The sequence below is a fragment of the Acanthopagrus latus genome, chromosome 2 (genome assembly GCF_904848185.1).
Source record: "Acanthopagrus latus isolate v.2019 chromosome 2, fAcaLat1.1, whole genome shotgun sequence".
NCBI classification, from domain to species: Eukaryota; Metazoa; Chordata; class Actinopteri; order Spariformes; family Sparidae; genus Acanthopagrus; species Acanthopagrus latus.
The window spans coordinates 9,211,063-9,238,390 of record NC_051040.1 but is presented as its reverse complement, the minus strand read 5'-3'; the positions used below and the strand labels follow the sequence as shown (position 1 = coordinate 9,238,390).

The 27,328-nt window shown below is 40.5% G+C and overlaps 1 protein-coding gene and 1 long non-coding RNA gene across 4 annotated transcripts in view; one reads left to right on the top strand and one right to left on the bottom strand.

The window, feature by feature from the left end:
* The window catches only part of rtn4rl1b (reticulon 4 receptor-like 1b), a 156,081-nt gene extending 132,884 nt beyond the window's left edge, over window positions 1-23,197 (top strand). The window contains exons 2-3 of the mRNA XM_037117435.1: window positions 19,037-19,488; window positions 20,279-23,197. Coding sequence (XP_036973330.1) covers window positions 19,037-19,488; window positions 20,279-21,172 — 1,346 coding nt within the window. The 3' untranslated portion in view covers window positions 21,173-23,197. The remainder of the gene's footprint in view (window positions 1-19,036; window positions 19,489-20,278) is intronic.
* On the bottom strand, window positions 10,566-26,385 carry LOC119030090. Of its 3 annotated transcripts, XR_005078161.1 has the most exons (4): window positions 25,891-26,385; window positions 11,821-11,910; window positions 11,482-11,673; window positions 10,566-11,290 (listed from the first exon to the last, which is right to left on the bottom strand). It is a non-coding gene; the product is annotated as an uncharacterized LOC119030090 (long non-coding RNA). The 3 variants fall into 3 exon arrangements; XR_005078159.1 differs by lacking the exon at window positions 10,566-11,290 and having other exon boundaries at window positions 11,330-11,673; XR_005078160.1 differs by lacking the exons at window positions 10,566-11,290; window positions 25,891-26,385 and adding an exon at window positions 12,166-12,464 and having other exon boundaries at window positions 11,330-11,673.
* Between the last annotated feature and the right edge of the window lie 943 nt (window positions 26,386-27,328).

Sequence of the window (27,328 nt, the reverse complement as noted above, 5' to 3'; positions counted from 1 at the left end):
TTTTCCCATATTCACTGTAAAAAAAAATAGATAGCAGATGGCTGTTCTACCATTTGTTTCTTTTAATAAAAATCGCCCTCTTCTAAGATGTGTTTTTGTTTCATAGAACAAGGAGGTTAGGGCTACAAAGCCGGTAAGAAACAAGAGCAGGCAGCAGCAAAACACTTTCAATCAATGCGGAATGCGAACAAAACATCCGCACATTGTGTTCCTAGTGAGAGCTGCACTTTGCAGATCTTTTGTCTGGCGGCAGATTGTTTTCTTATAAAAATGACCATGACTTCCCCCTGACCTCCAGGGATAAGGCTGGAAGTATTGTGTATCTTTCTTATTGTCAAGAAACCCCATGAATAAACCATAATCAGCAATGTGTTTGTCCATCTCCAGCTGACCTCCCAAGGCTGACGGTGGCACTCAGCACCAAGGTCATTCATTACTTACAATCTAATCTTTAAACCCAAGCATCCCCAGAGTGTCAACAGGATCCCTGGACTGCTGAGGTTAGCTGGTTAGCATGCTTAGTTATTAGTTTATTTTAAAATTCTTTCACAATGCCCTTATTAAAAGGCTAATCTACTGAGATAGTTAGGTTTGGTAGTTTTAGCTGACTTTACTCAAACAGGACAACATAGTGAATTTGTTTTGGACTATTTTCAGATGCTGATTAAGACACATTTGGTGTGCTAAATAGTATTCATTGCAGCAGGAAGGTTGTTGGAATGGAAATAATGTTTGTAGTATAGTTTATATTATATGAAGGAACATGTTACTCTCTACAACAGGTTAACTAATGCTGTTTCCTGAACAATACTGGGCTCTACGCTACAGGGCAATACACTTGTGTAGACAGACAACACTGGTAGTAGATCAATTTGTTGTTGTTTTGTATCTTTTCATTTGTAAACAGTAAGAAAAATAGACAATAATGCTAGGCCTTATCCTCTTAGTTGCACAAACTTGACAAACATCATCCTTGGAGATTAGGAAAAAAAAAATTCAAGGGATTTTGTAAGACTGATAAATGATTTATTTTCTTGTTAAGTCATGATAAGTTTTTAATTTGAGTGTTTAATCCTGCATTTGATCAATGTCAAGACATTTGAGTGTTTAAACTAATGATTTTGCCTCTTATTTGCTCTTCGCAAAGTACATTTAATCCTCTTCTAAAAGTGCTGCACACACATCAAGTTTGTTATTTTGTCAATAGTCTGAGTTTAACGGAAAAAAAAGAAATCACTTCGGTAAACTTGACGTGTTTGACTTTGGGCTTTCGCCATTACAGCTTCCCATGGTTGACTGGGGCCCAGTTTAACCTTTCGAAGCAGCCCTGCCAACAATGCTGCCTGAGGGTAGAGCGGAATAGGTGGGTGAGAGAGGGGTGACATGGTGAGGAGGTAACAGTCGTGGTGGTGAGGGCAGAGAGGTGTGAAGATAATAGCCCCAATGGGGAGATATGCAAGGCAGGGGTGCTTTATGAGGCTTGGTCAGTGTGGTGTGAAGGAGTCCTGCATCGCACACAGAAACTGAAAGAGTAATCTTCAACTTATTCAGTTTAATACTTCGGGGGGCTTTGGATCCATCTCTTATTTTCTCTCTCTCTCACTCTTTTTGTCTATTTTTTCCCCCCATCTTGAATTTAAATGTGTTTTATTCACAGGAGCATATTGAATTCATAATTACTGCATGATATACATTATACAACTATCTGAGTAAAGTAAATAATAAACACTACTCTCATGTGTTTTGTATGTTTGTCTTGTCTGTGGGTGGTTTTTGCTCCTTGATGTCAGCTTACATAACATTAACAACCCACAACTAATGTCATGGTATTACGCCATATATAAAGTAAGAGAGTGTTTGTTTATATAAGTATGTACCTCCTCTTTAAGATACCCACCAAATAATCAATTTTGCATATATTATTTAGCAATAATACAGCAAAGGAAAGGAATCAGAATGGAAGGAGAGCAAGAAGACAGAAGAGGCAGATCAGTACAGTTTCATGTGTTTTGCTTGTTTCCCTCAGGCGCTGACATGTTCTGACATATCATACTGCTTCTATATTCCATGCCAGGTTTTTTTTGTTTTGTTTTGTTTTAAAGTAAATATTGAATGTTAGTTTTTATTTTGGTAAAGAACTTGGTCCCTTTGTGTCCACACAGGCTGCAGTAGCAGGAAGTGTTGCTCTTTTTCCCTCTCTTGTTGTTGGCAGGACTGACACCGTCTGTTTTCTCCGGGTTGCCAGGTTTGTCCACCAGTCTCAATAGCCAGACTGCGGTCACTCAGTTGGTGTTTGTCTTTCTCAGTTTCTGGTCGTGCACAGTGCCCAAATAATGTGCCACTTGGTATTTTCTGTTCAGTGCTAAATAGCACAGAGTTCTTGTAGTAGATGTCCAATGCTTGATGTACATTTCTTCTCTTTTTGGCTTTTTGTTGGTCCAGACTTTGTGTGAATTGTACAACTCTTTAGAGGATCCGAAGCTCATGCCCAGACGGAGCTTCAGTGGGAGCTTGGCCTTTAGCTTGGCTCTTTATTATGGTACTTCTTGTCCTTGATTCAGTTTTGTTATAGTCTGCCTCCAGTCAAAACATTTTTTTTTCTTGTTCTTACAGTTGAATGTTTGACCTTTACCATGTAGAATGATGTATGTGTAGAGTTTGACACTAGCTGCCTGTTTTCACAATAAAAATAAACACTTGGTTAGTGTTAAAAATAAATAATAGTTTGGCTTAAAACAACTGTTTTGGTTGACTCGATCATAGATTTTTTGTCGCACAAAAACAGCTGTAAATGTCTGCAGGTCTCATTGAAAATACCCAGCGGTACAACTCTACCCATTTGCTATGAAAGGAAACATATTTGCATACTTGTATAGGAATCTTTAATGAGGAGGAAGAAGTGGGTGCCATTTTAAGAATTTAAATGCAGTAATTATCCTTTTTTTTCTGTAGAAACCTTGTCAGACACAAATTAGAGCGTATTTGTGAATGTGTTAACATATGTGTGGAGGGGATCTTTGAGAAAAACATCTTGTCAGTCTGACCCAATTCATTTGGCTGTCATCGGGCTGGTTGATCTTTTTCTGGTAACTCTCAGCATACGGAGGAGACAACATGCACCGTCACAAAATACAGCTGACTTCTTCCAGGTCAGTTTGACAAGCCGAATGTCCCAAAAAAGTGAGAAACACAGCAGGGTTAAAGAGTTTGGTCTAAAGCGTGCTCTGCTGAACCTGTGGCCACACCCAATATCACTGGCACGGTGTCATGCAGTCTACCTGTACACCACTGCAACAAGGTAGAAGCTTAAACCACTGGAGGTCAGCAAAGACAAAATCTTCAGGTTTAAGTTCGGCTAAATGTCATTGCTCCTCTCAGATCTAAATTAGAGGTGAATGTTTTGAATTAAAACATCTCTTCTGCACTATTACTCTTATGCTTTATCTCTCTATACCGTCTCCCTCCCCTCCCTTCGTTTTTCCGCCTCTCCCTCCGTCTTTGAAACACCACACTCGCAATTTCTTGTGTAAACAAACCCCTCACTGTCTCTCTCTCTTTCTCTCTCTCTCTCTCTCTCTCTCTCTCTCTCTCTCTCTCTCTCTCTGTCCTTGACTTTACTTCTCGTTATCCGTCTTCAAGGAGAGATGCGAGGGGTGGCGGTGGGGGTTGGGGGGGGGAGCGATGGCTGGAGGGAATCATGTTTCATCATCCAGCCATATGAACTGAGATGGAGCCTGACATCTCCTTTTTGCGGCTGCTTGTCTGAATATCATTGTTGTTTATGACTCACATGGTGCAATAGTCAGTGGAAGGCTCTCTCTTTGGTCATACGTCGAAAAAGTTCAAGGGACCAAGTCATTACATGCAGCAAAAATTAGTCTCAGGCCATCACTGGAAAAGGGGGGAGGGGGGGGGGGGTAAACCACTTATCTATGGAACGTCTGCAGCAAGGCACTTGGCTTTATAAGGAGAGAGGGGATTGGGAGCACTCACTAGTGAGTGGTAGTTGCATGCAGACAAGCAGCTGGGGGGGGGAAGCACTCACAAAAAGCTGAGTAGTTTGTGTGGTTCGCCTCCAGAGGGTTCAGGTTTACAATGGAGAGGAGGAGAGCAAAATAGGAACTTCAAATGGCAGAGCTGCGGCAGAGGCCGCGGCACTCACGACACGATAAAACAGCAGAAAAGATCAAGTGATTTGTCATGATCCTCAGATTCAGCCTTTATGGATAAAACACAGGCATCTTGGCCAAATAATGAGAGTGAGAAATTCATTAGTGGGTTGTGTGTTTTTTTTTAAGGTTTTTGTTGATGGAATACTTTGAAGTGAATCTTTGGTTTGGTGTTGTGCTTTTTTACTGTGACTCACTAAATCCCATAAGCTGCCATAGTATCTCTAACGGCCAGACCGGGGTTTCTTTAATCACACCTAGACAGTGACTACGTTTTATCCGGTAAAGCCTCTTGCTTTGTAGTTTTTGGGGAAACAACAACAGAATCAATTAAACAGCCAGGGGGACATGGCATGTGGGAGGACAGGAGTAAATAATGTCAGAGACAGGTCGTAAAGAGGTGCAGTAATTTGAATGAGCAGGGGAGACGTTAACTGTGTCCAGTTTCAGAGCCTTCACTCTTTAGACTTTAAATTCATGAGATTTTACAAAGCAAAGCAGGTGCAGGTATGTGTGCGTCTGCTAGAGACGGAGACACAACAGTGACTCAAGGGCAACCGTAATGCACTGCAGAGAATTGAGTGAATGAAATGATGATAAGTTATCATCCTCAGCTGGAGCTCGACTATATGAAACCCAAGACGGACTGAATGAAGACAGAATGGCGAGGCTAAAAAAGTGGAAAGACCAAGATGGAATCCAATCAGGAGCCAAACAGATCTAAATTCAATTTGACGAGAATTGAAAGTCCAGTAGCCTTGCGAGAAAAAAAGTTACAGTAAATGCTAAACGTGCTCGTTGGGGAGAGAGTGTTGGGAGACCTTGAAGGTGATAAGCCCTGCAGAGGGCCCAGTACATTAATGAATTGACATTACACCAGGATCAATGGTGAAGCTCTCAGGGTCTGAAAAACTACACTTAATGAAAAGGGATTACTCTCTTAAGATCAAGGTCTCCCACTTCCCTTCTTCCACGCTGCGTCTTTTCTTCTGCTCTTTAATATTCTGTTGTGTTTTTCCCTCCGCACTCCCCCCCGCCCTCGCAGAGGAAAACACACAAACAGTCTAATTTCGTCCACAATCTGACATGTCTTCCCCGATCAACTGGTGTAAATGGAGATTTTATCAGGAAATGTGGTGATATGATTAAGTGAGAGAAGCTTGTGCAGATGGTTACGTGATGTATTTATGTTCATGCACACTTATGAGAATTTGAGTCTCTGCTTAAAGGAATACTTCGCCTGCCTTTTGATGTGTTAGATGTATTAGAACATTTTGCAGCTGCAGCATGTGTAGCTGCCTGATTCACAGCGACTACAATGGACTCGAGAGGCGGCCCAGAGTGCAGCAGCACAAATCAAAGTGTCCATGAAACCAGACTGTATAAATATTGGGTCTGAAAAGTAAAGCCGCTGCAGAGGTGACCTAAATCTGCCTTCTTTTAAATGGCTGGCAGAAGGGTGAATTCACTGGTTTCGCGAAGAAGTCCGATTGTATGTAAGCTTACGAAAAAAATGACCCTACTTGATTTATTACCTCTGTTAACAGTTTTCTGATGGGATTATGGTCCCAATCACTAGTTTCAACTCTTCTTCAACACAGCATGATGTCCATTTTGTAAACTGGGTTTGTTTTAGAGAAAAATAGATGATAAAGCAGGATAAGTTGCTACCATGTCCTGTGCTTCCTCGGTCTGACCCAGCTCCTAAAGAGACCCAAAGTCACATATTTAGCAATTTATGGGTGATTTGATTGCGTCTTTGCATACTGAGTATATCATCAAGGCAAAAGTGAATCATAGTGCTTGAGCTGTTTCTGTGAAAGTTTCAGCACATCTGAGTCTGGGCCACCAACTGAATCCATTGTATCCACTGTAAGTTATCTACTGTCCTCCTGCGAAACTTTTGATACTTAAGAACTTCTTCTTTATCCTACTTGCTAAAAGCAGTGGACATGTAGCATATTGTGTTATTTACTTCATGGGTTGTAGTACATCAGTGTGCACACTACTGGTAGATGTATGTAACACTGCTGTCAGTGGTGGAAGAAGTAATCAGAGCCTTTAATTGTGAAAATACCTGTTTACTTTATTTAGCACCACATTGTCCCAAGATCATCAGGACAATTGCACTAAATGTATTAGTTAACTGACTGTTGCTTTTATACATAACATCATTAGATTATTGTCAATTTTCAGTTAAGTTTTTTGCCAACTGACTGATTGATTCATTGACTAATATTTCAGCTATAGTCTGCTTGCATATTTTATAAGCTCCTCCCATGTTTTGTGCACTGAATGGTAAAGTTATTTGTAAATGTACTCAGTTACATCTCACCCTTCACTACTGTACCTATCTGTGTGTGCACTCATACCTGTGCTGTACGCTGTGTCCCTTGTGGCTATCTTTCAGCTCCGACTACCGCCCAGTGCGTCCTCTTCATCTCTTGGTCATCCCTCTGTCTCTTGAACTAATGAGCCACAATGCCTTCCCGTTCCCTCACACACTTTTCTGCTTGATTTCACATTTTCTCCTTGCCTCTTTGAAGCCATTAGTTGAGACCGTTGAAATTCTCACTATGTGTGCGCTTGTGCCTTTTACGTACATGGAGCACCAATCTCTCACCTGCTATGAATAATTGATCTGCTGAATCTAGGGCGCATGAGGTTTGTATGCAAGGAGGCAGCTGCTGCAGCAGGAGGGTGCCTTACAGTTTGTCTTAAGAGAAACATGTAAGGGGTGCCAGGAGGTGGAGGCTAGTGAACTGGAAAATGCCACCTTTTTTAGAGCAGGAATTGGTTTGTACCAATGTTCCAAAGCTAAGCTTTGCAGCTTCTAAATCATTAATCCAGAAAAAGCTTTTAGTGGCATGCCAGAATGTGTTGTGGGTGTCTCCAAGGTTAGAGAAAGTCATTCCTTACACATGTCAACATGATGCAACTTTAATCAACAGTTTCAAGTAGCTAAACCATGATTGAGCCCTTTGAATCGCAACAATGCCTGATATAAAAATGACGAGATGGCAGAACGGAGGCTGTTGACATTGAGGAAAACACGTCTCGGAGTTAACAAAACACTCAGCAGTACAATTTACTCTCTTTCCTGCTGATAACCAGGCTGCAAAACACAATAACAACTCAGGAGCTAAGACAAATTGAATATTTACCTGGTAAATAACGTGAAATTATTCATGTTAGCACATGGACATTGTTAAGTCATGCAGCAAACGGCTCCCAGGCCATCCTTGCCCAGATTATAGTGTTTCAGCTGACAGGTATCTGAAACGAGGGACACTGAGATAAAAATCAGGGCAGATTGAGACAAATTGCGGGCTGCATCAGTATGTTATTAAACTGATTCGAGCGTTATTATATTTTTTTTGTGTCTGCTGTGAATCTCCAAAAAGAAGATTATTTTTTCCGTGCTTTTGGCTGCAGTCCTGCTCTGGCCGTTCTGCTCCGCTTTTTCTAAACACTCTGTTAATTTGCTAACTCCTTTGGGAAATTCCACTATTTTGTTTGGCCCTGTAGTGTCTGTGTGTTTCCTACACATCCTGGGGTTTAAAACAATAGTGGGAATGTGACAGTGTGAGGGTCCCCATAACCAGGAGCCCTGATCAGCCCTGAAGTTGGCTTCAGAGATAAGTTACAGGAAGGAGCCCACACCGGAGGTTAAGAGCTGACTCAAGGTATACATTGTCATTTAAGTGTAGAGAGACCATCCTGTCCACTTTAGCTGACATCAGCAAAGTTAAGTAACTCACACAACAGTTATTTCATAGAGGATGTGAGGCAGACCCATCCTTCTCTTCTTTCCCATTGGATAGATGTACCTTGAACCCACCAAAGTGACCAATTGGGACAAGTAGGCGGTTATGGAGAACAGACTTTAAAAAAGGCCCCCACACCAGAGAAAGAGGGGTGGCATTTGGTAGAATTCCTAAGATCGAAGGCGTAGGAGTTCTGATAGGGCAAGAGGGCAAAAACGTTTGGCATTACTTTGCCCTAGATTGGAGAACATCAGATGTGGGGCCACACTCTGCTCGGACACTCGGCTAACCGAAGTTTGTCTCAATAAAGACTGCTCTATCATTCCACCCAGCCTTGCCTCCGCAGAATTCTTTTATCAACATACTACATGCCGACACTTTTGAGGAAGACAGCCCAGAAACTACAGCCCCTTGCACAGAAACATCAAAGCACAGGGTGAGCTAAAGAGCACCAGCCCTAGAGCTGGTAATGATTGAATGCCCTGCACAGATTCTTCGTAAAGTCAGATGCTCGCCAACACATGGCTTTGTAACGAGGTGCTGGTCTGGTTCACGGAGCAACTGCTGTACCAGCCCCTGTTTCCTCAAGTGCAGAGCTGCTCTTGAAAACAACCTCTTTACTTGTTTATTATGTTAAACTGGCAATAGATGAGGTTTTTGCTTTAATGTATCATTATGAAGTAAATAATGATGAAACAGTGTAGTGGCAACAGAATAATAACATAATAATATTAAGTGCTCTATTTGTATTTCATTTCTGCCCCTGAATCCTACGCACGGGACGTTTAAATGGCGTCAGTGCAGTATTTTGTCCACGGCATTTTTTGTAATTTGCTGCACTCCTCTCCATCTGTCTGCTCGCCCGTCAGCAGCATCACCACCATTCAGCTGTCACTCTGAGTGAGACACACCATGATTGGCTGCATCGCCCTCTGTCATTCACATACATGATTGAACAAGACACAGCGAGGGGAGACTGACAACCGTCCGGCCTGCTGCTGAAAAAGCTGTAAACTCAGCTCCACGTGTTACGCAACCGGGTACAACTGTGTCCCGAGCGTGTGAAACAGGAGGCAGAATGTTAGTGTGTGTGATTAGTGTCCTTATGCTCAGTGTGTGACAGACTCAGATGGGCCCGGTCTAACTATAAAAGGGCAACCTAATTAACAGCAGTCACTTAACGGCACAATATCTTATGCCGGATTTGCTTGTTGCAGCTTGTAAACACAGTAGTCGAAGGTGCAGTAAGCAATCCTGCGTGAAGATAATTGTTTGTTGAGCCTTGTTCCCAGGTCGTCAAAGACCACCGCTTGCTTAAATTGCTGACTCAAAAGTCTCAAACAACAACATAATAGCAACATAATAATAAAAGACAGATATAGTCTGCAGATATAGACACCACCACATACTCCAAGTGAGTTTTAAGTGGTGATAGAGTGGGACTACATTTGCTATAAAATCTTAGCAAATATGAGCCAAATGAAAAACACCAAAGCAGAAAATCAAAGTGAGCTTTAATGATAAGAAGGTGTAGTCCAAAAAAAAAAATATCAGAGGCAGGGAAAAACCTGACAAAAACAGGCCTTGGCGTTAAAATAAATAGAGAGAAAAACAAAATTAAATGGATTTTAAAACGTGATGAATCTTGGGGAACACTGATGAGGGCAGAAAACATGAGATAAAAGACAAAGACAGGAAGTAAGAAGGAAGGACACGAGGATTAACCCTACAAAATAAAAGAAGAAAGATTAAACTAAAAACAAAAACCATGGTAATTACTTTGTTGTGAAAAATCACATCTTTTAAATTCTGACAAAACCAGAGTTTATTTATATGAAGTCTTCATAATCTGCCCACCAAAACCAGAATTTCACTGAAAACCTGATTTAAAAAAAGGGGGGAAAAAAATGATTCAACACACTTGTTACAAAACTCTATATGGGCACATGGGGACCTGTTAAAAATCTGGCACATGTTGTTGCCTGTTCATCCAGAAATAAATGGAACCAGAATTCGCCATATGTTGTGATAATGAGACTAGATTTACCATGCATTTTACTGCCACTAGCTTGTGATATGACGCTGATACCAGAGAGCCATCGTGTATATTGTGAAACAGACTGTGAAGATTTCTCTGCAATTGAAGAGCCCCTAGATTACATCAAACACCTTCAACCATGAAAGATAATTATTAGTCTCTCCACTAGCGGGAATTGCATTATAAATGCTCTCTATCACTATCTCAACCACATATATATACACTTGGATGATTTATGTAGGTTTTGCAGAACCATCCGTTAGGCTTGGCCGGTGCAGTGTAACACCGCTACAGGGAGTGTAATATGTTTGGCTTGCTGTCATGATGAATGAACGTAGTTGGTTGCTGATAGTACTGCCCTTAACAGCAGTGATTCGGCTAATGTCCCTGTGTGTACTTGTACATGGGTGGTGTGTGTGTGTGTTTGTGTACTCTATGTATGTATGTCCACGTGTGTGCATGCATCCCGTATGGCGTCTGACAGAATGCTGTGAAGGCGTGAAGAGAAGAAGACTCACGGGTACACATGCGCCTGTGAATGTAAGCGGGTAGAATTAGCACCTACTAGACATCCATTAAGCCTGTTAATTAAAATGTAGGTACTGAACATCTGTGGACAGCTTAGCTATCAGCCATCCGCCTGGCTTTTTTCTCAGCATCTTCACATTCCATCTTTGAAGATAGATGAGCTGTATTCACCTGCACACTCTCCACAAATCATCCTGTTTATTCAGTACGTGCTCCATACGGTGCTGCTTGTTGTTTGATGGAGTTATTTTTGGGCCCTCTGATTCCTCAACTTGAGAAAGACTGCTGTCGCTAACATCATCTCTGCCTTTTTTTCTAAACTACACCAGAGTTTGATTGCTTGGTTTTACATGTGGTTTTGAGAGCCTCACACGTCACTGTTCAGGTCATCCCTCTCGGGGAGGTCTGACAAGTATGGAGGGTTTCATTGCCGTTTCCTGGTTTCCTCCCGGGTTCACAGTTCTCCTGCATTTCACCCGATTTATGACACATGTTCACACCTTTTCCCCCTTTTCAGTCATCCTAACTTGTTTCTGTCACTGTACAGCATGAAGTCTACTGTACTCATCCTCCCCACTGAGAGACACACTTACCAAAATGGAAATGAGAAAGAAATGCTTAAATAAATTCAGATGTCCCGAAGAGAAGAATTCCCATTTCGCACGGAAGATTTTAAAGGAAGGGGGCATGCGTTTTGTATAATCAGCCACATCTACATTTTCTGTTAATCACAGGGATCCTACTGGGTCAATCATCAGAAGAAGCTGTAGGGCAGTGGTGTGACTCTCCTAAGGTCAGGGGCAAATAATGAATGAATGCATGAATGATTAATTTTACTTTATGCTCAGGGCGAATTAATCTGCATTGTTTTCTTTAAAAATAAAAGTAAAATTAAAATTATATGAAAGTAAATTGCTGTTGCAGTGTTTCAAAGTCTTTGAAACTCAATTTGTTTTGAAGATAGGACCGTTCAGACTACCTGCTTTGGTTCCAAAATCCTCCTTAATTCTGAGGTCTCAAGGTTGACAGGTACGCTTACCTGTGATCTCTGATCTTCTGTCTCTATCGGCAGTTTCTCACCATGTCTTTACTCCCTTCTCTCGTTTTGTCCATTCCAAAGAGTGACTCTGCAGAGATTTGTCGACAGTGCCGCCTCATTGACCAGCCGCTGCTGCCCACAATATCAAACAGCCATAAAAATGGCACTTAACAGACATAAATATCAATAACGTGAGGAACACACTGGTCCATTTAACCCTCCTACACAACTTGGCACACTGTGCGCCAGCCTGCTATGTGACTGGGCTCCAGTCCTCACCTCCTCTCTTTGACTTCAACCGTCCTTCTGCTTCGGCAGGGACGCAGTCAGAAACATGAAGCAGTTCTGTACCCTCGATGCGAAGCCAACCTGACAGAAGAATGATCAAATCATAATTAACGTGCAGGAAGTGTTGACAGTTTACAGTTTCACAGCACATGTTGTGCCGACACACATGGCACCAATCAAAGAACTCGCACACGGAGCAGGAGGAAATCAATAGAGCAAGCCCCGCTGGTCTCAATTTCATTTGAGTGTCTGAACATTTTTATAATATCCCTAATGTTCTAAAGTATTAAAAAGTATTATTATGAAGTAGAGAGATGAAGTGAATAGAGGTAAAACCTGATTGATCTTTCTCATAAAATCCATATCAATCACAAAGAAGAGAATGGAAGAAAAAGAGGCAGAGACACGTTTAAGGCAACTGGAACGAGGATCTTCCCAAAAAAAAAAAAAAAAAAAAAAGACTCATGGAGAAGACAGCCTTAGTATTTGAATAAATTCATCGTATATACTAATTACACAATCATCTCTGCGTGATCTAATTTATTTGTAGTGTGAACGCCTGAGATAAGAGATGAAACCAGTCGCTCCCACACAAACAGAAACACACAAACACTTCTGCATTTTGTAAGCAATCTCTCAGGCTGTTGATGCCTCTGCACCCGAAGAACATCACAGCGACGTGATGTATTTCTGAAATAGTTCCATTCTGCTGCATTTCTCTGAGATCTCTGCATTGTCATTGTTCTTCCACCCCCCCCTTTTTCCTTTCATTCTCTAGAAGAATAGTCAGGCAACCTTATTAGGCAATATTGCCTGCAGTGGTGCCGGGGAATGGCAAATGAGACAAAATCTATAACATGCTGCAGCCAGGCTGCAAACAAAAAAATAATAATATTCCCGGGCAGAAGTGTTGCTGGTCACAGCTGTTAGCAGGATTGTTCATGTGTGAGTCTGCTGTTCAGTCAGAAAATAATGGCAGCAATCAGTACTTTTAACAAGTCAACAGAGACATTCTTTTAAAATGGTAATGAGAAACAGCTTGAGTGAAAGTATTAGTTTGGTGCCATTATTGCTGTTTCTTTTTCCCTTTAAGAATAAAACCTGCCTCTTTTTATTGTTTTCCTTCTTTTTTTTTTTTTTTTTGCACTCTTGCTTTTGTTCCAACACAGTTGATTAAAATAAATATGCAATCATTGACCCACACAGGAAATAGCGGAGGCAACTTGCTGTGAAATCAAGGCTTCTACAAACAGAAAGTGGTATTATGTAGCACTTGTAATTTATATTTGCAAGTCCTCACTGTAGCCTTTCAGATCATTAGCTAAATAAAATATAATATAAAGTATTCAGCTTATATTGTTTGAATTTGTCCTGGTCTATAAGGAGATTAAGTCACTGTGTTGTGAGTTTATGATATTAACATGAACATATTATAAAAATACATGAGCAGCGAATGTGCTCTGAACAGATGGCAGTATGTAAACATTTGCAGTAATACTGCAGTTATTATTACCACTTCATCTGATATTGAAGCCTGGCAGCTTGTATGACATGACAGCAGAATGACAAGCTAAATAATTTTGTTTATAGCTTTCTCTTTCTGTTTTCATCAACATTGCAGAAGAACTTAACACTTATCAGGCCCAAACTATGTACACAACCCTAAACTGCTGTTATATCTTATTTTATTTGTATTATTTACTCCCACCTAGACCAATAGCAGTCACACATTTTAAGACTTGGTTTAAATAGAAATAAGATGTCTTTAACATATTTTTTTTAGCAAGATGGAGAATATATATAATGTCACCTTATACTTATGTTCATTTTCATTTTGTTGGGAGCACAACCTTCACACACATACAGCAGTGGAATGTAACTATGCGCATAACTCAAGCTCTTCACTTAAAGGTGCAATATGTGAGAATTTTAATTTTAAAAAATGCAAAAATTAACTTTTTTTTGTTTTGATACTATCTCAGAGACAACTTTATATTGTGTTGCAGAGATATTTACTGAAGCAGGTTAGCAATGGCTCATCCATTCTCATAATGCTACTACGAGCACCCAGTCAGGACCATTAGCTGCAGGGCTAACAGAGCTAACAGAGATTCTTTCTTATTGCATCTTAAGTACAAATTAAAAATTCTTTACTTAAGTGTTTCCATTTCAAGCAGATTTAAACTTTTACTCCACCACATCTCAGAGGAAAATTCAAATAAACATTTATAACAAACTGAAGGATGAAGTGTTCCTTTATTCGCTGACATTCTCCTACTTCTTAAGCTAAATAAACTATTTAAACCCCCCTTGGATTCACTGGAAGACTTGTCACAAAGCTTAAAATGGGGCTTTTTGTCTCATGAAAAGTTGACATTTAAGAGATATGTGGCTCTCCCAGGACAGCAATGCTACAAACACGTAGCAGTCCCATCATGTAGGTGGAGGCTTCAGAGAGGTGGGGGAATGGTGCCCATGTCAGACTTATACCCTTTCTGATTCAGTCCTTGGCATACTGTATACAGTATCTCATCCCAATAGATTGTCAGCTGGAAACTCTGGTCTGTTTTGGCCCCACTGAGATTTGATTTGTTTGTTGCCCTGGTTCTTTCTAGTTGAGGGAAATTGTGTTTATTCTGCAACCTTGTTGAGTGACCAGCAAAAGTCACCCTTAAACTAAAGTAGGTCAAGGTATGTATAGTAGGTATATATATATATATATATTTATATATATATATATATATATATATATATATATATATATATATATATATATATATATATATATATATATATATATATACTTACTTTTTTACTCTTACTAAAGCACGTGAATATTCCATTACATCTAAGGTCTATGGTGATCCATGTTCCTCAGATTCAGATTGAAATTGTTTTTCACTGTTTATGACTTGAGAACTGGTTGGGAAACAAACATTGTTGGTTTAATTTTTTGTTTTTCTCACCAGGATAATCTGTCTAAATTAATTTAGATTTTGGCTGGGATAACACATGAAAGAGAAGAGAGAGAGAGCGAGAGAGAGAGAGAGAGAGAGAGAGAGAGAGAGAGAGAAATGCATGTGTGATTCTAATTGAAAACAAAATTGAAATGTCAGGTGTGTTTACAAGTCAATTTTTGAAAAAAGAAAAAGAGAAAAAAAAACATCTTGTGAAACTGAGTGGAAAAAAAAGTTTAAAAAGTTTTTATTTTTTATTATTTTTTGAGAAAATTGACTGAAAGACATAAATTCTTCACTCGCGTCTCAGGGCTTCCATAGAATACATATATTTTGTGGCAGAGAAATGGAGAGAAGAACGTAGAACTGCAAGCCACCATGTACTGAATATTACAGAGTATAACATTACATACTGTTACATACTGAGACGGCACATTGAGCTCCACATGGTGATATTGACACTGGGTACATTCTGTCAGCTGGGTTTTAATCCGTGCTCCCTCAAAGAATAAGCACATTAAACCAATAATCTAATATATTGCTTTACCATTAATAACCACTGTGTGCACAGAAATGACAGTCAACACCTTTTGAGCGTGGAATGAAGCGAGGCATTATTTAGAATCGGCGAATAGCAGCAGCGAAAACACCAGGGTGCTTATCAGAGTCTTTAGAGAGACACAGGAAATTGAGTTTGTCCAGTCTAATGATGGGCAGAGTCACGCAGCTCTACAGACGTACCATTTCCCTCCTATTAGCAGAGATGTGTTATTCATGAGGGCAAAGCTAGTGTGAACTATGCCTCACTGCTATTCTACACAGTCACTTCCCAGTCTGTCAGGGGAGCCAAGCCATTGTGTTTTATACATTTATTTATCTATTTCCATTTCCACGCCACCAAAGAAAAAAGGGAAGTCGCTGATGACGAGGGCACGGGGTCGAAACGTGATCCTGCCTGTGACGACCGTTCAATAGCATCTGCCAGCGGTAATCAGTGGGGAGGAAAACGGGGCGGGGGACTTGGAGGTGAAAGACTTGTGACGACTGTGTTAAAACACAGCCCGGGCTGCAACCAGAAATCGCATCTTCCCCTTTCCAAAAACACATTATCTCCCTTTCAGAGCCTCCCCTTTATTCTGCCAAATTCCGATAGGCACTATTGGCATATATATGCTCCGCTGTGTCCAAAGCTATTTATAAAACACAATTTGAGCTGAATGGCTCATTGTGTGAGCGCACAATGCAGTTATGACACACATTAATTTCTTACATTTTCATTTAAGGACAGCGTTCCCACACACAATACGTATTTCTTCCTCTGTGCTCGCAAACAGTCTCCCTATTCAAAGCTCTGTAAACAAGCGTCATTAAGCCTTTTATGCTTTTCACGCTGACATGATCTTTCCCTAATTCACTCTCAAACCTGACGCACATATCAATGTCTCAGTGTATCCATAGAAGGCTTATACATGCTGTAAATTACACGTAATATTCCTGTGACATCAGGGAACTAGTCTTTAAAATTGGGTTTTGAGTGTTAGCAGTGCATGTGTGTGTCATGGTGGTTTATTGACATTAGCATCCGCGTTTTTAAGTGCTGTTTTGTGTGTTCTGGGATTGTGAGATCAGTTAGCTGGCAGGTATTTGAGTCAGTGGAGGTGCTTGTTATGCCAGCTAAAGGGAGCACACATGGCCTCAGTGTGGCTGAAAACAAGAGGGAACGGTGTATGATTCAATCTGCATGCAGAGGAGAGATGCGTTCATCTGAAGAGCATTCACATCATATATTCACATCTAGTAATGGCCTCATCAGGGAGGAAGAAGTGAATAGCTTCTGCATGCAGGAAATGGCTGTAGGAAGATAATTTACCCTATATGAGCCACCTTTTTTTTTTTACAATACAGGTTGTGTGCAAAGCAGTAAAATAAATAAATAAATAAATAGCCATTTTAGACGAATAGATTAGGCAGGATAAAGAATCTATTACTTTGTCCTGACAAGCTGCAGAGAGTGAGAGGGAGAGGAGGCACGTCCTTGTGTCCAACGTGATTAGCAGATCACTGATTCAAATTGTCTCACTATCTGGGCACCATCTACATCCTCATCCCCTCGCTCTGCCCGTGTACCACACTTATCGCTGTCTGTCTCTCGCACGCTCTGATCATTTTCCCGTCAGAAATCTGCTACCTAATTCTATTGACATGCATGCAGTAAAGTGTTAATGGAAATAGTTTAAGGCCTGGAAAAATATAATTACTGGAGTGAGAGAAGGTCTTATGAATCAGATTTTATGAATAATGGAATCTCTGGATGCATCCCAGCTAAGGCAAGTGATTGAAACGAGTATTATTTCATCTCAGAGCAAATGTAAAAGCAGAAGACAGATTAAATTGGTTATGTTGTGTGTGCTCTTTATAAGAATGCTTCTGCTGTGAGGGTCAGTAGTATAAAAAAATATATATATTATCAAATCACAAAGAAGCTGTGTCTCAAGTGTATTTAATGCAAATACTCCCCAAACAGCAGCTGGAGAAATTGTCTCGTCTTGCTTACTTGTCTGATAAATAAAGCAAACGTTTATTTCCCGAGAGCGATGCAAAATGTTTTCCCACCAATTTACTCAGTCAATAGGTGCCATGCTTGATACATCTTCATGGAAGTGGCGAGCAGCGAGAAGGATTGAGATAAAACCTGCTGCAGTGGTCTTGACTGCATGACAAATGCAGATATAGCCAGTAATACACCAAAAGCATCCATGTCATGACGCAGGTCATGAGTAAAGCCAACCTTTCATGGCACGACATGTCCTCCAACATACTCACATGCATATCAGCACACATGAACACTCACATTCAGCCTTTTTGACAGCGCTCAACCGTGAAGAATCACCTCATTTAGTGGGCACATTTCTGATTTAGGAGGATGCACGCATTTTCCATTGTTGCCCAGTGGCAGGGCTTAACAAATAGGATTAGATCCGTGCCCAGGAGAGCACACTCCTGCTCAGGTGACACACAGCTCCGCAACTAGACACAGAGAATTACTGTTAAAGGTCAGTGGAGTCAGACGCTGAATATCACAGCTTAGCCACAGTTTGGCGAGAAAATACATTAGATAAATACGCCCGTCTCTTGGTGGAGAGTAATTCTGCAGCTCCTGAATTTCCAGCATAAAAGACCAAGGATTACAGGGTGAGTTAAAAGGCAACAGAGGCGTATCGATTAGAGGCAGCGAATCAGGCCTCCGCTATGCTGTGAATAATAAATTGGGTAGAAGACAGCCAGGGGTTGTCAGATGGAAGTTTCATGACGGGCTGTGAGTTTGTGCTCCTTCTTGATGAGACTGTGGATAAGTCACATCTCCCGTCTAAAGGATCTGGGGAATCATGTCACCGATCAGAAAGCGCCTCAGAGCAGCTTACTACCAGTTTAAATAAGCATTCCACGCCCCATTTAACAGCACAAAAAAGACTGATTACAGCCTCTGCTCGCTGCAAAGTAGTGCCAATGGACTCAGGGAAGGAAGGGATTGGACTCTTAATAGCACATCTCCCTAAGGTGGCAGAATATTAGAAAGGGTAATTTATGAAATAGCCGCATATGTGTCGAATCAGACGAGAGTGTTGCACCAGGGATCCAATCAGCTTCACTGAAATGTCTTGTGACTCACTGGAGCAGGTGTTACGGCTTGCTCTCTTCAATAGACTCCTCATCGTGGGCCTAAACACACTCAGTGGATTCGGTTTGTAAACTGTGACGGATAAGGTCCATATGTGTAGCAACTTGAACCAATCAGAGAGACAATCACTGAAAGGAAACACAAAATGGATCAAGGCTGAGCCACACATGTCCCCGTTTAGCAGAAAATCAGAATATGAATTTGTTTGCAAAATCGTGACTCAATCGCTCATGGATCCTGCTCAGTGTTCCAGTTTCCTGACTGGTTTTTCTATGGCAGCAGTCCATACTAGAATATCAACTATTAGTCACACTAGCAGCGTGGGATGGCAATATCAGTCTGTTGGCTGTTTGGTTGGTCCAGCAGTGTGGTACTGACTGAAATATCTCAACTACTGTCATTAAAGTTTGTTCAGAGATCCATGGTCATAGGGTCTGATAGATTTGTTGTCTTGGACCTTGCTACAAATATCCAAGGTCCCTCAAGAATAAATTCTAATAACTTTGGTTATAACTTGTTCTCTCTAGACTGCCACTTGTCCTCAACCTTTCTCTCTGTGTGCTCCCTGCAGGCTGCGGGCTGGAGTTCCTGCTGGTTCTCTGCGGGCTCGAGTTGTCCTGGTCCTGCCCCCGTCACTGTATCTGCTACACCGCGCCCAGCACCGTCTCCTGCCAAGCCCACAACTTCCTGTCGGTCCCTGAAGGCATTCCTCCTGACAGCGAGCGCATCTTCTTACAGAACAATAAGATCCATCGCTTACTCCGGGGCCACTTCAGCTCCGACCTGGTCACTCTCTGGATCTACTCCAATAACATCACATACATCGAGCCCTCCACCTTCCACGGCTTCACCCTGCTCGAGGAGCTGGATCTGGGAGACAACCGCCACCTGCGCTCCTTGGCTGAAGACACCTTTCACGGGCTGAGTCGGCTCAATGCCCTACACCTCTACCGTTGTGGGCTCAGTTCCCTTCCTAATAACATCTTCCAAGGCCTCAGAAACCTGCAGTATCTCTACTTGCAGGTACACTATACAGTTTCATTTCGATTCATTTGTCACCAAGACTCTATTAGAGCTGCCACCCTTCCGAAGTACAAATCTGAACCAACACTTACTTTATTTTAAATAATTCAAACACAACCCACGTAGACTAATCCTAAATTATGTTGCAGAGGTAATGTTCTGTTCAGTGCCTCCGCTGCCTCACTTGAGTGACAAGCTGCCAGCAGCATCAGGAAACAGCCTTAGCTTCATCCACAATTTTTCCTGCTATACTGTCAAACCCAAATATTTTTTTCACACATTGTTTGGTGTCGTGATTATTCATTGAACACAAGAGCTGCAACAGTTATTTGATTAATCGATCAGTCGAGTAAAACAAAGTTGTCTAACATTTGCTGGATATGGCTTCTTTAATGTAATTAAAGAAGTAAATTGCTGCTTTTCCTTGTCATTTATGATAGTAAATAAGGAGTCGTTGGGTTTTGACTGTGCACAGTTTGGGCTCTAGGAAATGGAAATGACAATTTTTCATAATTTGTTTGACATTTGAAACTATTTATCAAGTGATCGTGAAATAACCTGCAGATTAAGCGATAATGCAAATAATTGTTGCAGCCCTATTTTCGCCATTTCCTGACAACAACAGCAATAGCCTTGTTTCCTGAAGGCAGCAGGATATAAAAATGATCAGATGGACGGTGCATTTCAGGGTGCCCCAAGGTTTACATCTGGTGCCCTTCCTTTTTTTTTTTTTTTTTTTGCACCTCAAAAATCCTGAGTCTTTAATCTTTATACTTTGTTTCTCTCTCAGGAGAATCATCTGAAGTTCCTGCAGGATGACACATTTATGGACCTCCACAACCTGAGCCACCTGTTCCTGCATGGAAACCGCCTGTGGAGCATTAACCAGAACACCTTCAGAGGCCTCCGAGCTTTGGACCGACTGCTTCTGCACCAGAACCAGATTGAGTGGGTCGACCGCTTGGCCTTCCATGACCTGAAACGTCTCACCACCCTCTACCTGTTCAACAACTCTCTGATACAGCTTTCCGGACAGTGCCTTGACACACTGCCCGCCTTGGAATACCTGCGCCTCAACGACAACCCCTGGTCTTGTGACTGCAAGGCCTTGTCGCTATGGGAGTGGTTGAAGCGTTTCCGAGGTTCGACGTCTTCGGTGGGTTGTCATGCACCGGCTGATATGGTTGGGAAAGACCTCAAGGAGCTGCGCAAGGAGGACTTCCCAAATTGTTCACCAACTGTTCCCAACTCGGAGTCCAGGGCGCAGACTAACAATTTATCTGGCACGGTGAATCCGTCTATGAATCGTGGAGTAGTGGTGGGCTCTGGAGGGCAGACCCACATAGTGCACCCCTCGAGGCCTGGCCGACCTCGGAACTGCACAAAGCCTCGCAACAGGGTGAGCAAGGGGAAGGGTGACAATGAAGTTCACCACTCGAAGGAGGTCATGGCAGACAAGGAGGATTCCTCCCCCGATTTCACAGACGGTGGGAAACATGACCACACGTCTCCGGACGGCACCATCACACGGAGGAAGCACAAGTGTACTCCCCGGACCACTGTTCGTCCCCCAAGTGGGGTTCAGCAAGCCAACAATAGGGCAACCTCATCCCAGTCCTTACTACATGTCTTTGCCCTCTTTGTGGCCTTGGTAACGACAAATATTGACTACATCCTCCGCTGATCAACAGAGGGTTTGACAAATGCTAATCACAAAAAAACACAGCCCTCAGACCCTCTCTTGCTCCTGCACTACAAGGCCTGTGTGTCTTTTCTGTATGTGTGTGTGAGTGTGATTATATGTGTAAATGTTGTGTAGGGAGCTTTACTGTTCAGACTGAAACAGGCATCAAAGCATCAAACATCGACAGCAGAGAGACTCACAGCACAAAAGTCAGAGGGACTGAGAGTCAGAGGATGAGAATAGGTTAACGCAGATGAAGCTTGCACTGCCACTTATACCAGTATGATTTCAACTTCATATGTCTTCATATGTCTATATATATATATATATATATATATATATATATATATATATATATATATATATATATATTTTTTTTTTTTTTTTTTTTTTTTTACTGTTTCTCACTCAGCTGGAGCTCAGATGACCAAAATTTGGAAAAAAAAACTGAGTAAAATATGAAGAGATGACTCAGCAAACAGGTGAAACTTGCTAGCTAGTTAGCTCTGAGACAGATAAGCTAAGACAAGTGCTCCACTCAGCTTTCATTTTCTGTTCAGTTTGCTAATAGTAAACAAATGGGACGAAAGAGGAACATGAATCCTCGCTCATCCTGTCTGCCAGGAGCGTTTTTCTGTTGCATCCTTTGCAAACAACAGATGCGAACAATTGGGTGTCAGTGTTACTCATAAAAGAGGTGAAGAACAAGCATGGCAATAAATTAATGAAGTCGTATCAGACATAGAAATGTGCCATTCTCACAACAAAATGGAAATCTATAGCCACACGTGTTGGAAACAGAGCTGACAGCTGGCTCTAGCAAATTGTAACAACTACTCTCTACCTAAAGCTGGCTCTTCAGGTGCTGTACCAACATTCTGCCTATGTAACAGTATTTAACATCGATATTTCATCTCTACACACAACTCGGCTTCCATCTTCATTTATGTCTCTCCTTCTCTGCAACTGAATATTAAGCTGCTAACTGTTTCAAAACGACGAGGACTGCCATGTGCTATTTTCATTTGCTTGGAAAAACAATGTGTGTCTCTGGGAGATCAAGCTGTGAATATTGACAAGTCTGTCTATATCTCGTGTCAGATGTTGTTCATTTGATTTTTTCTACGACACAAAATGGACCTAGAGACAGATATCCCTGCTGCAGGGCCGACAGGAGCCTTAGAGGTTGAGGGGGTCAGACGAGGCTTTCTCAGCTTCCCAGTGAGGTCGCACCGAACTGATGCCTCCTCAGAGATATACCCGCCTCACTGAGAGCGTGAGGAACGCATTTTTTTTTCTTAATCACTTAACTTCGAAGGATACGAGAACAAGACTCGAGAAAAGAGAAAAAAAAAATGTGTGTGTGCCGTAACTGACTCGTGTGATCAGTAAAAGATGAAAAAAGAAATAAACACTTTGAATGGAGCATGGCTAAACGAGGATCATGCAGAGAGAATTGCGCCTCTTAATTGACGGATGTGATTGTTCATGGATGTGGGGGATCCGAGACAAAGACAATCGCTTCTGAAGTAACAAGGCGATGCCGCTCAATGCTGATCGACAGATGGACAATTACTGGACGTCTTGCTGTACTTCTGGAGCTTTTGTGCCTCCCTTAAATCTACTGATAAGATGGTGTTTGTATCAATGATGTGAACTGTAACAATGGAGACAAGAGGACTTCTTGCAGTGCTGATATTAATCATTTACTGTATTACTATGAGAAAAACAATATCAGTGACATTGATGATGATAACAGGGTTACCTGCTCCTCCTGTCAGGAGGAGTCTTTCAATTATTTTTATTTTTTTGGATTTTCTGGTGATTTGTTTATTTACGTATTTTTCATGTTATATTTTTAGAGCCTTTGATTTGTCGATTGCACAATTCCTCACATCCCTCTTTCTCGTTCTACTGTAAGCCTAATCATCTTCTTTCTTTGCCATAATTCAATTGTTCAGTAAGTTATCATCAGAAAAACAACAACAGTACAAAAATGTTTATAAAGATATTAAAATCTATATCTTCTTATGTCAACCACTGCAGTCTGAGTCTGTTTATTGCTGCATTTAATGTTTTACAGGCTTGTTTGGGCAAAGTTAAAGGCATCCTTGATCCCCCTCTTTTCTTGCCTTTATTTCCTTTTAATTCATTTAAGCCCGAAAATTGATTCTGTCAGCAAGTTACCCTTTTTCCCATCCTGTTTCCGGCTCTGTCTTTGCACTAGTTAGCAATTTGTCTCCCCCGATCAGCCCTGGCTGGCTAAACTTGCTGCTTCCTCCAAACAGATCCCCTCTTCCTGTGTTCATCCATCCAAGTATTAGTGGAATATATGAGCAACAACATGCAGAAGTTTAACATAAAAAAGTCCGGGGGAAGAGGGACATTCAAAGATGACATGCAGACCACAGTGTGATATATTGCAGTTCAATAAATCACTGAAAAGCAGTAAGGATATTAATGAAAGTGTCACATGGAATCTGTAGATATTCCAGCCTATTATTATTATTAATGGACCTTAGAACATGAATTCTATTTCCTCTTCTTTACGTTCCCCTTGCTTTGATAGAAATTGATCCGCTAGTAAGTGTTCCATTAAATTTTCTTTTCTAAATTCTGTTGAATGATGAATGAGCGCAGAAGGAGTGGTTATATGCATGGATGAGAGTGCTATGTAATTAAATTTTAACTGATAGCAGGTCAGGAGTGTTTGATGTGTATCTACTCACCACCACCAGCTTTTAGCCCCTCCCAGCCCATTCCAACAACCACCTCATAACTACTTTACTACAAGTCCTGCTTTTACTTTACTTAACCCACTAAAATCATTCTTTTTTGTCACAAGATTAAACATTTTATAGCAAGCCCATAAACTGTAAAAATGAAGTCTACACCTTCTACATCCAATTTCATTACACTAAATTTTAACATGATTTGCATTGGCTAGAGCCCACATTGAAACTTTGCCAATTCTCTACTTATGATGATGATGTACAGAGTTAATCTACTTCTTACCATTTAAAAAATGTAATATATTTGTTTTAATGACACCAAATATACAGCATTTTGGTGGATTTTTCTAGACTCAGTCAACCTCGTCCGTAATGATCAAGTCCAAAGTCAGCTAAGGGTAATTTTCTCGTCTGAATGAGCTGAATGAGATGTTAAATGACAAACAGGAAAAATATGAGGCATTCCTGCATCCATTTGTAACTATTTGCGGGAGCTGATGGGGTGTGGATTCTCTAATCAGCTCGTCCACATGCACTAAAACATCCATCACTGTTATTTAGGGGACGAAACGAGCCATGCACTTATAAAACCGAAGTGAACACAACTTCATGAATGTGAGAGCAAAGATACTTATGAGCTCACAGCAGTAATGGACATGGAGATATTTACATGTTTATTTAAAAGCATGGGTTGAATGTAGTTTTAATTTTATATGGAAGAGAGTAATTTGAATTAATGATGTAATTACCTGGAACATTATCACCGGACTGTAAAGGAACAACAGTGCTGATGTTATGTCAAAGACATCCATGTATTATGGAAGCCCCAAGGTAAGCAAGGATGCTTCACACATTAAAAAAAATTTATGCTTTATAAAAATGTACAAAAGAAAAGTTTCAGAGATTTTTTTCATTTTTTTCAAATTCATTTTTTCTACTGGTGATAAAACAAACAAAACAATTTAAGTGAAAGTAATAAAAACGGTTTATTTTTTTTCTAAACTCAGCTGAAAAACATATGATTTATATGGTGTATTTTTCAAAAGATTTATCCTAATAACTTCTCATAGAAACTTTTTTTTTCTTATATCAGAAAACAAAAACATTCCACACAGAACAAAGAATTTTTCACTCCTCAGTTTTAGAAAATAAAAAAAAGTCAGAGCAAAAGAAAACAAAAAGGTGAAGTGAAAGTAAAAATGATCCAAACCTTTTTTTTTTCCCCTCGGAAATTCTTTTTTTGCCTCAGTTTTACAAAAATGAAAGACAAATGAAAGACAAACAAAATGACATAAAAGTTAAAAGAAGTGAGTGATTTCAGAAAAAAAAACATTTCTAGGATTTTTGTTTTATTTTCAGAAAAAGTAATCTATTTTGCTTTGCAAAAGAGAAACAATTTTCTTTATAACTGACATTTTTCTAAAACTATAGGCAAATGCTTTATTTCAAAATGTTTTTTTCAAAAGATCAGTTACTTTTAAAAAATGCTTTTGTCTCCATAAAATGAATTAATTTTTCAAAAAATCAGTTACTCTTCAAAAAACTTTTTCTCAAAGAATCAGTTACTTTTTCATTTGTTGAAAAGTGAGTGATTCTTTGAAAAAAAAGTATTTTTTAAAAGTAACAAATTTTTTTGAAAAAGCATTTTTTGAAAGATAAAAAAAATAAAATAAATTGTATGAAGATAGAAGTATTTTTTGAAAAGTAATGGATTCTTCAGAAAAAAACACACATTTTTTTAAAATTAACACATTTTTTGAAAGAAGCATTTTGTGAAAAATAACAGATTTTTTAAAAAAAAAAAAACAAAGCGACAAATGACAGATTTTTTAAAAAACCTTTCTTTGATATGTAACTGATTTTTTTTAAGAAATACGTTGTGTGGAGACAAAAGTATTTTTGGAAAAATAATAGATTCTTTGAAAAATATTTTTTTGAAAAGTAACTTTCATCCATTCATTCATTCATTCACTGTCAACCACTTACCCGGAGTTGGATTGCGGGGGCTGCAGCTTCAGTAGCGAGCCCCCTAACTTCCCTTTCCCCTGGCCAAATCGGCTAACCCTGACTGGGGAATCCCCAGGCGCTCTCAGGCCAGAGAGGAGATGTAATCCCTCCACCTGGTCCTGGGTCTACCCCTTGGTCTCCTCCCAGTTGGATGTGCCAGGAACACCTCCCTAGGAAGGCGCCCTGGTGGCATCCTCATCAGATGCTGAACTACCTCAACTGGCTCCTTTCGACGCAAAGGAGCAGCAGCTCTACTCCGAGTCCCTCACAGACGGCTGAGCTTCTCACCCTAATTCTGAGGGAGACCCCAGCTACCCTGCGGAGAAAACTGCACTACCACTAGATCGAGAGCTTTGCCATCCGGCTCAGCTCCCTTTTCGTCACAATCGCGCAGTGAAGCGCGTGTAATACTGCGCCCCCTGCTACGACTGATTCTTTGAAAAAGAAAAAAATAAGTTTTTTGAGGAGTTTTGATATTTTTGAAAAAATAATTTTATGAAGACAAAAGCATTTGTTGAAAAGTATCTGATTATTTTCTTTTTAAAGAATTTTTTGAAAACAAACTGATTCTTTGAATAAGAATACATGGTTTGAAAACTAACTAATTCTTTGAAAAAAAGTACTTTTGAAAAATAGCAGATTTTTTGAAAAAAAGCTTTTTATCTAAAAATAAAGAATACATTGTTTTCTTTTATCTTTCAAAACAAAAAATAATTATCCACTTGGACATTGAAAGTCTGACTTCAGCTGTCCATCGGCTTTGACTTTGTGCAAGCACCAAGCATCAATAACATAAACACAGAGTCCATCTTTCTGTGTCCCGCTGTAGGGACAATTTTCCTCCACGTCTGAGGTATATTTGCCAGCTCAGATCACAGTCATCCCCTTCTGTGCAACAGTGTGATCAGGGACGTTGTGCCCACATCATTACAGATACCCTGCTTCATTTCCTTTCCTTAAACACAAGATGGATTAGCATTACTCCCATCCTGGATCTCTTCCCTGTAGATGAAACATTATTTCCAAAAACAGTGCATCTGTTAGCACCACTGTTGCCATGGCCAGAAGAAAGACGCAAGAATGGTATTTTCTCATCTAAGCCTCTGCCTGAATGCTTGCAATCATATTTTATAGAACTGCTCAATGATCCTTTTAAGATGTTAAATGTTCTGACTCCCTGTCATGTGAAAACCTTTGCTGGATGTTCCGAGCATCAGCTGTCTGTCAACATGAGTCTAAGACAAGTCAGAGCATCAAGTGGAAACAGGTCAAGACTGTTGAACAAGAGTCAGTGAACAGCACAGGATGTGAACCTTGAGTTAACATTATGTTCAACTGTTTGGAAAACAATGATACAACAATTTTTCATCTTCAAATATAAGCTTTGGAGAACGTTTGAAAGACTCGAGACTAATAA